The 15,603-nt window shown below is 35.5% G+C and overlaps 1 protein-coding gene across 1 annotated transcript in view; it reads left to right on the top strand.

The window, feature by feature from the left end:
• The window catches only part of LOC105221655 (uncharacterized), a 33,289-nt gene that overhangs the window by 9,378 nt on the left and 8,308 nt on the right, over nt 1-15,603 (top strand). Inside the window, exon 2 of the mRNA XM_011198790.3 lies at nt 11,001-11,589. Within this exon, the coding sequence (XP_011197092.1) occupies nt 11,529-11,589 (61 nt within the window). The 5' untranslated portion in view covers nt 11,001-11,528. The remainder of the gene's footprint in view (nt 1-11,000; nt 11,590-15,603) is intronic.

Raw genomic sequence — 15,603 nt, 5'->3', positions numbered from 1 at the left:
AAGTTACCAATACATATGCAGATATTTACGTTCGCTTTTTCATTGAATTAAAACTTAATAATTTATGACAATAGACATTGCAAATACCCAACCGACCCAACTGACCCGCACTGGCATTCAAATTGTGATTCCCGAGGCGACAACTTAAATCAATCTCTCGTCACACACAAGCGCCGTGGCTCACAAAAGCACAAGTACAAAGAGTTTGCCAGTGAATAGAACTAATGGATATTGGACGTCGCTGTGCGGGAATCGAAAGTGAAAGCAGTGGAGATGGGCAAACTTTTGGTGGTAAACGGTGAGTTCGAGTAGATGTCAAAAGCTTCAAGGTGAACAAAAAAACGGTTAAGAGGCAGGCTGAAAAAATATCAACAAAGAGCGAAAGCAAACCACCAAGCTAAAAATAGTGAAAAGGAAAAAGACTGAATTGGAATGATAAAAGGCTTTTTACCAACGCGGTTGGCACACTGCTGCGACCACAACACACAAATACACTGATTGTCGGCAAATTCCCTACTGGGCAGACAGACACCCGCTAATAAAGTCGATGAACGAACGGATGGACGGTTGGTTGGATGGATGGCTGCTGTCGAGTGCGCAGTGTTTTTGCGTATGCTAATGTGGGAGTACTGCGAGGGTAATGTGGTTGAAAGCGTGTTCGGTTAAGCAGAGATATGAACAGAGGCGGCGAACGCATAAAAAACGCCATCAAAATTTAGACAATGACTATTTCAAATCAGACCTATAAAACCCCCACCAATAGCGCTTAAATAAACTGCAGAGACTGCGGTACTCACCATTATGGATAAACATTTAGATGAATTACCGAACGGGTGTTAGATGATTACGTCGATCGTTTAGAACGGCGCTCGGTGTGTGGTGTGTCAGCTCTGCCTTCGGGCTTTTGTTCTGGCGATTGAAATATTCGTGGGGCCACCCTATTTGAGTGCGTATAAACATAAGTACATGTTATATGCTCCGACTGTTCATATGGCATTGCTGTGGGAATTATTTGCCAGAAGCCGAGCTCCTCCATTAATCCATAAATACTCGAAGCATAATTGCAGCTCAATTTAATTGTATCATACTATTTCGGCCTCCGAATGGTGGTGTACTATGCCACACAATCGCATATGCACATATATGTATTTGGGACTCGTTGCTGTTTGGTTAGCCCCACAAGTTATACACACGAATCGAGTCAGTGACATGAAATGCCAAAAGTTTGTGTGCGTCCACCAGGAAGCGGTGCATATTGTGATGTAGAGAGATATCTGTATTAGCCAGGTATCGGTGGCATATGTTTGAGCTTGTAACTATGAACTACATTTGATACTGGTAACAAAGGCCGCTGGTGTGGGTGTGCGTTTGCTAGTGTATCTGTAACCCATTTCACAGTAATTTACGTAGCAGTGTTTATTGTACCATCGAAACTATTCAGCCGTAAATTTGGTCCTTAGTAGATATTCCACATACCATGTACATTTATAGATATATACATATGTATGTATGTATGTATGTATGTTTGTATGTGTAAAGTATTAAACTCGAAACTATATTTAGTATAATCCCACGCTGTTGACGTTGCTATGTACACACAACTTCTAAAGTCTGTGGAAAAATAAGTGCGTCAGATAAAATTACGACTTGGCAGAAGTTTCGCCTTATAGCCACAAACTATAAAATTATTCCAACCGTCTTGGCTGTATTTTTGTCAGCTTCAGTCATCTTTGCTCACACATTATTCCCTTGACTTTTGCTTGTGTTTTTGAACTTTGACACTATGTTCATGATTTTTTTTCCATAAACGTCGAAAAACTTTTGCATTACTAGTCATGAAAAATCGGCTCAATAATTAAGCAACGCAGAAAGTGGCAGCTTCGCCCTTCTGGACTTCCCAACTTCGATTATATACTTTCAATTACTAAATGCAAAAACAAAACCGCAAATTCATGAAAGCACGCTTTGAAATATTCAAATTTTAATTTACTTGTACACAGGTTGTAGATTTTTTAGTGATGAGTTGCCAATTAGTCCCCCGCACTTAAATTTATAGCTCACCACCTGCACCACCAAAGAGCCAAAAGGGCGGTGGGAGTTATAATAACATAATGCTAAGGAATTTTATTTTTACAACATTTTTCGTTCAATTATTCCGACTGATTGCATCCTCTCGATGTAATTACATACAAGTTGGACAAGCAAGGCCTCGTAATAACAGGCTTCATTCCACAAGAATAAATTAAAAAGCGTGTAATCACGAACGGAATATTAGATACCCACGGAAAATTGAGGATAACAGAATATCTACATTTATATTCATCCATTTGATTACGTGCATAGGGAGGAAGTTGTGATTATGTTTAATTATATAAAAATGAGGAAAGCTGAGTTATAGAATTTTCTGCGGATTATAAGGATATTGGTATGTAATAGATTGTGAGAGATAAAGATTAAACTGATGTATTAATGCGTATTATTTTATTTTAGCTATGATATTTTTGATACCAAAAGCCTCCTTCACTTAGTTTGTAGTTGGGAAAAGCCTAATAGTCTCACCATCAGTGTAACACTCATACGCCATGACGCACGGGGAATTTCCAACCAAAATAGATGAAACAATTCCGACAGTATTTTTCATCTAATTTGTTGCTTAAATGTACACCTATGATTTTCATAGCAACATCAACTACATACGCCTAGGCTTTACTAAATGTAGTGCTTTTCAATCAACAAAATCAAGACATTCCATTGATTGTTTCTAAACAAATCCATGTACTTCATTCATTCCTGAAAATTGTGTCTTAAGTATAGCAGTTTTTTAGAAGTAAATACTTGAGCTTTGAAAGTAAATTCCTCTCTCGACGAACTAAAACCAAACTCTACTCATTATTCCCGTCCTGCTATATGGTGCGGAAGCGATTTCAATATCTGATGAGACGGCACTTGGAGTTTTCGAGAGAAAGGTTTTGCGAAAGATTTATAGACCTTTGGACACTGGCAACGGCAAATACCGCAAACAATGGAACAATGAGCTGTACGAGTTATACGGCGATATTGATATAGTCCAGCGAACAAAAAGACAGCGGCTACGCTGGCTAGGCTATCGGGTCCGAATGGACAAAAGCACTCCGAGACCTCTACTTTCTTGGAAAGCACAGGTGGAGAGCGAAATGGTTTAAATTTGGCGCCAAATTGCGAGAAAAAGAGACGAATGGCGCGCTTTTATTGGCGATGCCTACGCCAATTACGTACAAATACTTAAACAATTAATAAGCTTTTACACGAAAAGCGCCATTTCAACTTAATTTGAGCAATTAAATATACATACATGCATTCATAAATAAATACGGCATTTCTGTAAAATTATGTCTTTAATTAACTACAGTTATTTGAATATCGTAATAATTAAATATGCGTGAGCTCATATACAGCTGCAATGCATTTTCTATTTGGGGAATATAAAATATACATTCGTTTGTGAAGCATGGTTCCACAGAAAAAATACCTTAACTCACTGTTTGCATGCCGTTCTTTAACACATATATTTTATTATATAAACATTATTTTTTTACAAATTATAATACAAGTATTTATTTATATAATAAAGTGAAAGTGTTTTTATACTCTCGCAACAAAAGTTGCTAAGAGAGTATTATAGTTTTGTTCACATAGCGGTTGTTAGTAAGTCATAAAACTAAACGAGACGAGTTGAAATCCGGATGTCTGTCTCCTTGCAACGGATAACTTGAGTAAAAAATGAGATATCTTAACGAAACTTGGAACACGTATTCCTTGGCACCCTGAGGACGTTGCTTTCGAAAATGGGCAAAATCGGACCATTGCCACGCCCACAAAATGGCGAAAAACGAAAACACATAAAGTGTCATAACTAAGCCATAAATAAAGTTATAAAAGTAAAATTTGGAACAGAGGATCGTATTAGGGAGGGGCACATTCGGATGTAATTTTTTTGGAAAAGTGGGCGTGACCCCGCCCTCAAATAGGTTTTTTGTATATAACTCGCAAACCAATAAAGCTATATAAACCAAACTTTCTGCAGTCATTTCTTTTAGCCGTTTCCTTATACAGTATATGAAAGAAATCGGATAATAACCACGCCCACCTCCCATACAAGGGTTTGGTTGAAAATGACTAAAAGTGGGTTAACTCACTAACGAGAAACGTCAGAAACACTAAATTTTACAGAAGAAATAGCAGAAGGAAGCTGCACTCAGATTTTTTTACAAAATAAAAAATGGGCGTGGCTTCGCTCACTTATGGGTCAAAAACCATATCTCAGAAACTACTCCACTGATTTCAATGAAATTCGGTATATAATACCTTCTTGACACCTTGATGACACATAAGAAAAATGGATGAAATCGGTTCATAACCACGACAACTTCCCATACAACTCAATTGTGAATTCCATCTGATTCCTTCACTTTATGATGTAAACATAAGGAACCAATGAAGATAGCGGAATAAAACTTTACACAAATAGTGCATATCATCTCTGACTTCACCTGAGAAAAAATTGTCGAAAACGGACCATAACTTTTCAAGGCCCCTGTTATCGAACATGTTGAACTCCGCGCCTAAGGGTAAATTTTAACGGAAAATATGGATAAATCTCTCTGATAATTTAATGTAATTCAAAGGAAATTGTTTTCTTCTAATAGTTTGTTTCTATTCCAAAAATTATTACAATCGGATAATAACATTTCCTAATTAAGGTTTTTCAAAAATACAGTGGGCTTTATCTGCATATATGTATTGGTTAATATGTGAGATATCTTAGCGAAATTAAGTGAGTGTATAGTCTTGAATATAATGTACCTTGTTGGTGAAAATGAATGAAATAGGTTCAGGAATTACCTCAGCCCTCATACACTATATAGGACGATTTTCGTTATTCTTTATGCCGAATATATGGGTCAAATTGTGTGTTTTCTTAATAAAAATATGGCAATAAATTGCGAGAGTATAAAATGTTCGGTTGCACCCGAACTTAGCCTTTCCTTACTTGTTCTTTATTTCATTTACATTTGTGAGTATATTCAAAGTAAGATTCCAACAAGGTTTCTTCAGAAATTTATGCATATGAGCTGAGTGTTGTTGGCTCTCTTCAACTGTCATACGAAGAATTTCTCATACTTGGCTGAAAGAACTACTACATCAGCTCCTGTAAGCCATTTCATGGAGATTTGAGCAAGTGGATCTGCGGTAATGCCGATAAATTGTTAATTGGACGTAAGGGATTTGTGGAGTCTTTTCTGCAAATCACTTGCCTAATCTCGCTTAGCTGCAAACGGAGTAAACGGAGTGTGCTAAGACAGTAGTAAGCGGCGCAGGACATTTCCTCTTAATATTCTAGCGAGAAAGTGATTTAATTGCTGACAACAACAAACTGGCGTTACTGGAATATTCTTCATACGAATTTCAATAAATCCCACCCAAAATTTAAGTATATACTTATATACATACTTAAGCAATGATTGGACGAATGTGAATGCAATTAAATTCCTCATATATTATGCAATCCACCTTTGTCGCCTGCGTTTGGCAACTCACCAGTGTTCTTTTAATTGTATCAATTAACATTTCAGTCTCTTGTTGTTGCAACATTTACATACGGTTGTGCAACTTTGATGACCGAAAAGCAAAATCAACATCTCGTTGCCATTCGAAATTCGGAATATCGAAATTGACAAGTTGTTTGTATCAACCTGACATATATTTTTTAATTGTTGATAATAGTGGAGCCTTTGGCAAGTCTTTTGAAATTTAATTTAGCAATGACTGCAGTTGTGAATTGTAGAAAATATTTACTCATACATATATGTATAATAGAAAATTAAATGTATGACTATATTATATTATGCTGAAATTGAGAATCTACTTCAGTTGTGAATTAAAATAATGATGAATCATTAAGGAAATCCATTTTGAATCGTAACGTAATAAGCACTTAAAGCAAAACACTTACGTGTGCAACTTGATGATGCGAGAGCAAATCAAATGCAAAGAGGCATTTAGACGGAACACTGCATTTGTTCATCATACGACCTGTCGAACATGTTTTACTGTCTTTTACATATGTATAAATATTTATGTGTTGTATGTGATTTAGACAATTTTTTCAACGAAGTATTCAGATTAAGAGAATGAAAAATATGCAATCGGATGTCAATCACGATTTCAAACATCTACACCTAGAGTCGTGTCACGATTTTCTGGTATCATAAATTGGGAGCTTCCATGAATTCAGCTCTTAAATTTCATATACTCGTACATATACTTACATGCGTAAAGGACCCCTTTCTTTATCCTTTGCATAAAGTCAAACAAACGTACTGCTTACGTACTTGCCAACATCCATTCGTACATATGTGTGTACGAAATAGAAATTGTTTCTCGGTCGATGCTTTTGAATTTACCATTTCAGCGATGGGTTTTTATTTGCACGCAAAAACGTTATTTTATTATTATTCTTAGTGCTTGGGTTGCTTTGCTTGATTGGCTTAAAATGCAAGTACAAACAAATACACATTTGTATATAAATAAAGATTTCTTTCCATTAGGGTGTCATTTATGGTATTGAATAAACTTAAGTTGGTTTATAGAATGTAATAGTATACGAGCATATAGATATTGCAGAATTTTGTATATATTTATTTTGATCGCTCTATTATTTATCACACAAAAATGAAAGCATAATAAAACATTATCTGAACTGAATATTAAGAACTTCCATGCATAGAATGAAACACTTGAAAAGTCAAGTAAAAGTAAAAAAAAGTAATTGAAAGCACTTTATCATTTATAATTTTAAGGAAATAAAATGTAAACGTCATAGCACATGAACTAAACTACCCTAATACGTAATGTGTGTAAATATCGCCCTTTATCTCCTATCCATAAAGTCTCCACAATCGTTTCGCTCATTTGCTTAACACAGTTCATTCGTTCGGATATGCTTTCCTATACAAATCCGTGCATACTTACATAGGGTTTAATACATTAATAGATACATACATATGTATGTACAAATGTGCTTATGTACTTTTTTCACATTTTTATTTTTCCTGTTGCATTTGCAATTTTCCCCAAAGCAACGCCTTTTCACATACGAATGTTTTTGTTCACAAACTCAAAGAAGCTTTGATTATGTTGGATTGTTGTCTCGGTTTCATGGATCCAAGAGTTTTGTTTATGTATATTTGCACATATAAAAAGATTCAATCAATCGGCCAGAAGTCATAAAATGATATTAAGAGTAGGTTTCATTCTACGCTCGCAATATGTTGCACAGAGCACAATAGTGTTCTTCACATAAAGGTTGTTTGTAACACCTAGAACTAAACGATACATATATGTATGAATCATATAACGGATGGGAATCAGTGGTTAAAAAAACCAAAGCTCTCTAATAGGTTAAATGTACATACCTGGTGGTGAGATAGATTATTTAAGTAAAATAATACTGCAGGTTAGCATGGGAATCGATTTTAAAATTACATAATGGGTTTGGTACAGCTAACTTTTATGTAAAATTCTAAAATATATATATAATAGTCCATCTTTATCCTTATTTTATAATTTGAAAATGGTCTAATTCGTACTACAACCACGCCTACCCTGATATATGTTAAATAGTCTCTTATAAAGTATTACTGGCATTTGAAATAGTACTCAGACCTTTGATAATTGCAAGAGTTTAAAGGAATCGGCTGCAACCGAACTCAACTCTTCCCTACTGGTTTCTATTGTATTTTGTTTTCTCGCATACGAGTATGTCTACTCGATTTTGTAATTTTAATCAGCTTAAGAGTATCAAAACAAAGCAAAGACGATAATATAAGGATATTTTTTGTTATTGAATTTTTCGTTCGAAATTCGTAGTATAGATATCTCTCATTTCTGCTAATGTAATGAATTATTTTTTGTTTAAGTAGAACATTCTTTCTCGTAAGTCCTTTACGCTTGACACACACTTTTCAAATAAACAGCCTGAGCTATTCGTCGTCATGGCGGCTATAAATTCATTTAATGTCAGTGAGTTTTAAAATTTGGTCATACATATGTACGTGTACAGGTGCGTACAATTCAAATGTCTTCCTTTGTACGCCGAAGTATTTGCTGATTTCATTTAGCGGTGCGAGAACATGAATGCGTTGTGTCACCGGGGAACGTTCCTCTATTCAATTGTTCCTACTAATCAGATTACGTTCAGAGAGACAAAAAAGAGAGCGAAAGAAGTGTAAATAAAAAGCCACATAAAAAATTTATATATTATATATTTCTTCTGCGGCTCCTCGCAGTTCTAAAAGAAAAAAATTACTGATATATCATAAAGATGCGACTAATATGAGCGTACTACGGTATATTTTTCAGAAAAACTCCAAATATGTACGCTCACACGCACATTGACCACCAAGTCTCAACCATGCTAACGCTCTAAGGTCCTACCAAAAATCGTACATTGCCCCCGAACACTTCGCCTTACAGCGGCATGTGTCCATGTACTCGTATGTCTTCAGTCCGCCTTAGTTCCATTAAAATTACCACAATTGGAAGTCTAACCAATGTCTTATCTTGTCTGGCGCGTCTATTAGTATCTAACTTATTCCTTGAGTTTGTGTTTTCTCAGCATTTTCTATTTTCGTAATTTTTTATTGACCGTCAGCAATTGAACGCGTTCATTGTCGTTCATTAAATTCTTTATGTCAGCACTTTGCTCCATTTCGACGACGCGCGCATTAAATAAAGGATTTCGCTCGCAATGACACTTAAAATTCAAATAGAATAGAACCCGCTTGCCGCTCTGCGAATTGAACACTGCATTTTAGTCATTTAGAGTTTAGTGCCAAATTATGCTGTGCTGCCAATTGGAACAAAATCATATGCACACCCACATACTTTCATGTGTTTGGAATCGCTATAATCAAACGATGTGGTGCGTCTTTTTTTTCAAAAGACGGAAAAGTACATAAAGCAGTTGAAGGAAGGTGTTGAATTGAGTTAGTTTTAAGTCTTCCTATAGTATATATAAATAATAGACTGTCGTGCATATTAGTGTTCAAAAAGCATGCTATTTCTATATCTTTCAAAAGTAGTGATCCTAAGGTAAAATAATATATAATTCAAAATTCGTATAGAGTTTTCCACAGAATCAAACCTTGGCAACTACTAGTATACTATTTACTTTTCGATACTACATCAACTGTATAAAACACCACTTGGAAAGTATCTTCTAAAAATCATTTCTTAGATCATGAATATTTATTTATAAATATTTCCAGATTTTCGTTTTCTGTCCTTCAATTACTATTTGGCTGTTATTAATGGTCAACTATATTTACATATATATATATACATGTATATCTCTGCTTATTTCATTCTATCAATTGCAGAGTTCCCTAAAATAAATGATGAATTCATGTTCCGATAAGCTTTACATCCACATGCTTTATGGTATATACATATGTTGGTAAATAAACAAACGCTAGTAAAAAAAAATATGAAGTTTATTTTTAGTTTGAAATTAAAATGAGCTTTTTGGAATTTGGATTTTTTATTGACTTTATCATTTCACGGTATGGCAACTGTACTTACTAAAAATAAATAAGTGATTTATTTGGACAAAAATAAAATTTTTTACAGGTCAAGTAAACGATTCTCTAACCTCTCTCTTCTATCCGATGAATACATACGTATTTTCCGCTCGTTCTCATTATATCGAGTATAAAGATCTTGCAGTAATTTTCCCTTTAAGAGTCCATTAAACCAAGAATGTACGAATATTACTTCATGAGCATAGACAAAGAGAAATCGTCTGTGGGCAGTAATTTGTAATTTTATGCGCCACATTAGTGATGCTAAAGTAGAAGTGCTTAAGTGCACACACACAACACTATTAAAGGCTGTAAGTACAAAAAGTTAGTATGTATGAATGTGTACATGCGTCGAACCACTTTCCTTTATAGAATAGGTGGTAAAGCATAACACATAAAATCCTTATAGAGAATAAAAACGCATAAGCAAAAAACCAAGCATTAAACATATTCAACAACAGCGATGAAAGAGAAAGGCAAAACTAATGACCATAATCAAGACTGAAATATACCCCACAATAAAGTATGTAGATGGGTTTATTATTCATTAATAAGGACATCACAGGGATTCATACTCAAATGTCAACTTAATTATACCGCAAAAACACTCAAAAGGCAAATGCATTGGCGCCAAAAACGATTTATATTGGATACATACATCTGTTTGTTTTTGTAGAGTTGAATATCCTGAGAAAAACGTTAATAATCTTGTTTATTACAGAACAAACGAGATGTCCGAAATAAGTGTGGGATTAACGAACTTATTCGGCTTTCAATGCTATTTGAGAATAATTATTAGATTAAGCAATATTGTATGAAATTTAGCTCTTCTTCTCGATAACAACTGTTAAGCCAACTTCTTAAAATTTTTTCCTATAATAGTATTATGTATGTATGTATGTGTGTGATTGGCGTAGAAACCGTTTAGCCGATTATAGCCGAATCTCTTCTCTTTCCCTCGCAGTTCGGCGCCAGTTGGAGATTCAAAGTGTTACCAGGTTGCTCTCCACCTGGTCCCTTCAACAGAGTGGAGGCCATTTTCCTCTCGGAAACTCCTAGTGTCGTCTCATCGGATGTTGATGTAGTATTATACCAGTTTAAAATAGATAAATACGAATACAATTCGTTTTAGCTTCAAAAGTCATAAGTATCTAGATAGGAGTAAACTGGAAGTTTTCTAACTAGTTTGATGTTTTGAGTTATAATTTGTATGGCTAACTATATTTTGAAGTAAATTTGAGCAGAAACCACATACGATGCTGTGGGTATGGATGGATTGAGATTTTGAATTGCTTTGCTCTCTTGTAAGTTTTTGTAGTTGTATGTAAATATATATAACATTGTAATATTGTAATGTAATGAATTTTCTATTTTCGACAGGCTAATTCAAATTTAAATACCAGAAGAGGCAACAACAATTCTGAAGAACTACCATAAAAGCAATTATTAACTACTCATCTCCGAGTTTGTAGGAAGATCTCTGCAGAAATAGCATCAGCAAGTCGGAAAGTTGAAAACAACAGTGGCGGTAAAAATAAGGAGGTGCAAACATTTACAAAGGCCACAGGGTACGAAGCGCTTGACAGCTCTGCATCAGCGAAAATTGCCTTCAACAACATCACTGTTTTCGACTACTTAAAGGCGCAAAACCATCCTCAGCATAGTCAGTCTCGTCAATCACAACGTTAGAACAAAGCCAATAACAAACGGTACGGCTTTTATTGCCGGAACGTACTAGTAAACACGTAAACGCTCTTCATACGCCTGTCAACTGCCACGTTGGCCGACTGTGGAGTCATAACAGTTAGCTCGCCAGTCCACCAACCTACACAACATTCACTTGACTGCGTTGGCTTAGCCACGCTACTCGTTTCATTTCATTTTTGGCGTATCAAATTTTGTCACAAAATGCCCGTGGGTGGGCGCACAGCTGGCAAATACGGATATTCCGACAGCAGTTACTACAGTGGTAAGTTCATAACTTTATTCAGGGCCAACAGCTCATCCACGCTCTAAGCTTTCGGCTACAAGTGCTAGTTACAACAACATAGCGGACACATTAATAACAGAAAATGAGAATTCACAGTCTCCACCTACCCCGCCTTTAACCCCTCCCACTGTCATGTGATACAGCTACGATTCGGCATAATAAATGCACGTCTATATGTATATAGTATGAATCGTAACAGTTTTCCTTGCTACCGAAACGCAGTGGACTGCTAGCTTCTAGTGTCAACGATGAACCCTAAGCAACATCTAACTGAAGCGGGACATTCAAACAAGGAAAATTAATAGCTTTTGCGCAAAATGACTAAAATATGGTAGTAAACAAGCTAGGAGAAATCTCGGCGCTTTGTGTTCATTACAAATGGCCAACATGCTCCCGCATGTATATTCACATGCTGGCAATACAATGGAACTCATTGACCGAATTCAATGTACCGAAAAAGTGTCAATATTTCACCCTTTCGCCCAGCGCTTTCTCTGTGTGAATTTTGTGCATATAAACTATCGTTCATACAACCACTCATGTTCTTGTTATTCTCATAAAATAATCACTCTTTCCATTTTCGCTTAACGCTCTCAATGACACGCGACAGATTCAACGCTCGCGCTGTTTGGGAAGCGTAATGCAACGTGAAATAAAGCGACTTCTGCTCGACCTTCACTATGACACTTTCCAGCTATTTTCAGCAATTTCAAGCTTTGAACTCTTTTGGTACAAAAAATCACAGTAAAACATTTGACACCGAAACGAGGTCAATGCAAAAGATATTTCCGCGAGTAATGGCACACTTAATGACGTTTTAAATCAAATATTTATATAATGATATATGGAATTCGCTGCCAGACAACTATTTCGAAGGATTTTGGAAATATAAACTTACACATATATACACCAATCAATGAAAGTGTCCATTTCTTACTGTTTGCAACAATTTGATTAATTGATATATTCACGAATAGTTCTCAAATCTTTATTTATCATTATATTTATTTCACTTGTTATTAGAAATACTTAAATTATCGCTGCTTAACGCAGCCTGGCATTATTTTAAATAATTGAATTTAACCGACCATCACGCAATATCTTCACTCATTATACTCGTATCAGGTATTCTACCAAATATTCTTAATACTATAAAGGGGTTTTCAATAAGAGCGCAACAAGAGTTTTTTTTACATAAAACTAAAACGGTTTGCGATATCAATGAAATTCTTTAAACCCATGAAAGTACATTCGATGCCATTATGTAGTATTTGCAGAATTCCAAACGCTGAACCTAATTTTCGTAAGATAACACATTCACCAAACTTGGTTTTCAATAAGAGCGATATTTGATTCGTTGTGTGGCTTTTGGCGCCGTCCTGTTGGAACTACATATTGTCCAAGTCAATATCATTCAATGACTCAGAATTTCTGTAGTAGAATATAATAATTTCGACTCGTTGTTGTGTCTATGGGATATTTTTCAATGACGAAATGTCAATTCCTACTAAAGAGAAGTGTCAAAAGAGCTGGGAAAATATGCCGCCGTTTGCTGTTCCTATCGGTCTACTTTTGTAGCGTCCCTATTGAAAAACCCCTTGTATGCATATGCCAAATGGAGTGACATTGGTAGACCAAAACCACTAAAATTCCTTTATGAAAACATATGAATTGATTTCACTGATTTAAGGTTGGCTATGGACCAATTTTTCCAACTTGAAGCTGTGTTAAAGAACATTATGGAAATGCAGTGGACCACAATAGCATGCTTCATAGATCGAATTGTTTATGATATATTATATATGATATTTTAGTAGCGCCGATAATTAAATTTTTGAACAGATCGAATAAATGCCTCCCCCCATTCCATGCAGTTTTTCAGAGAGTTATTGTACTTTGTTATTGGAAATTATTAATCTCTACTTTATTTTGCAAAAAAACACATTGGTCTTAACAACTAAGCAATTAATGCTATTTGTGGAACAGATTTAATCAACCACATCAAATGTATATCCGCAGATATCCGCACAACAGATACAAAGTTTGAATGAAACTCGAATGCTTGCATTGTGCAACACAAATATTATATACGAGAGATTGGGTGAAATGGACCAACAAAAGTATTTATTCTTAACTACCCTCTTGTTAACACTTTTATTACTTTCTAACTTCAAGCCACTTGCACAGTTTCAGTGGCTGCGAAAACTTTGCTCCATTGTCTTCCTGCAATTTACCGGCTTCCCTGTGACTGTATGTACTATTTAGTATATACTATTTACTATATATGCAAATGTGTGCACATTTTATTTACTCATTTACTCATTTGAATTGGAAAACTTAACAATAAGAGTGAACAATTACATACGTAGGATGCACACATAGCATTTCCATAGTTAAATTCTCATGTTTAAAAAAGCCAATAACAAAGGAACAAAGGTAGGCGAAGTGGCCGAAAGTGTTTAATGCGTTTAAAGCAGATGAAGCGAATACAAGCGCACTTAAACGCTCTTAGTGAATGCATGGGAGCCTGTGGTGATGTCGATTACAGCGCTTCGCGGATAGGCCTGAAGGACGTCGAAACTGACAAGCTGCACGAATTTCAAGAGGCGTTTCAATGACAGCTTCTGTGGTAACGTGCAGTGAAAAAAGCCACCATGCCCTCTCGATTCTCTGTGCATTTGTAAATATATTGAAGTAACATGTGAGCGGAAGTAAATTTGTGAACGTACACAAGCATAAAATGATGTACATGTATGTATGCATATGACACATTTTAGAATTGTTTCATCTGCTCTGTGTTGAAACTCTATAAACTTGTTTCTGTATTTATATTCATATACATATGTATATGTATTTTTTTGGCGATATAAATCACTCTTTTACCCAAGGCACTTTCGCGCGAATGCCAATCCAAAGCGCAATGTTTGCGATGATGCGCAAATATGCAATACAATTTCTCTTGGAAAAGTATGTTTGTATATTATGTATATACAAAAACATTAATGTTCGCAATGTTGACTGTAGACTAATATCAATTTTTTGCTTTAAACTGGTAAACGTTTATGCACCCAGAGTTGAGAGTTCTTTCACACTATATTTAAATTTTAAATATCACAATCCTATTATAACATGCATCATAATAGAATTGTGATTGCCATTGAGATTTTATGGTGCCAGCAAAGGCAGAGGAAATAATTTAGCTTCAAAGTTCTGGTATATAGGAAGTAAGCGTGGTTGTGAAGCGATTTGGCCTATTTTCACAACATATCATTGGGGTGTAAGGAAACTATTACAAACCAAGTTTCATTGAAATCGGTCGAGTAGTTCCTGAGATATGGTTTTTGACCCATAAGTGGGCGATGCCACGCCCATTTTCCATTTTGTAAAAAAATCTGAGTACAGCTTCCATATGCCATATCTTATATGAAATTTACTGTTTCTGGCGTTTTTCGTTAGTGAGTTACCCCACTTTTAGTAGTTTTCAACATAACCTTTGTATGGGAGGTGGGCGTGGTTACAATCAGATTTCCTCAGTTTTTGGACTGTATAAGGTAGTACCTAAAAGAAACGACTCTAGAAAGTTTCCTTGATCTAGCTTTAGTAGTTTGCGAGATATGTACAAAAAACTTAGTAGGGGGCGGGGCCACGCCCACTTTCCCAAAAAAATTGCATCCACATATGCCCCTTCATAGTGCGATCCTTCATACCAAATTTTATTTTCATAGCCGATTACCCCCATTTTCAAACTTAACCTTCTTATGGTGCCAAGAAATACGTCTTCCAAGTTTCATCAAGATATCTCAATTTTTACTCAAGTTACAGCTTGCACGGACGGACGGACAGACAGACATCTGGATTTGAAATTTTCTCGTCATCCTGATCATACTCGTTTAGTTTTAGAACTTACAACCAACCGTTATGTGGACAAAACTATAATACTCTCGTAGAAAAATTGTTGCGAGAGTATAATTAAATTCTAAATTAGTTGGGTTA

This window comes from Zeugodacus cucurbitae, chromosome 2 (assembly GCF_028554725.1).
Source record: "Zeugodacus cucurbitae isolate PBARC_wt_2022May chromosome 2, idZeuCucr1.2, whole genome shotgun sequence".
NCBI classification, from domain to species: domain Eukaryota; kingdom Metazoa; phylum Arthropoda; class Insecta; order Diptera; family Tephritidae; genus Zeugodacus; species Zeugodacus cucurbitae.
The sequence above is the reverse complement of the archived record's forward strand: the minus strand, read 5'-3'. Positions and strand labels throughout refer to the sequence as shown.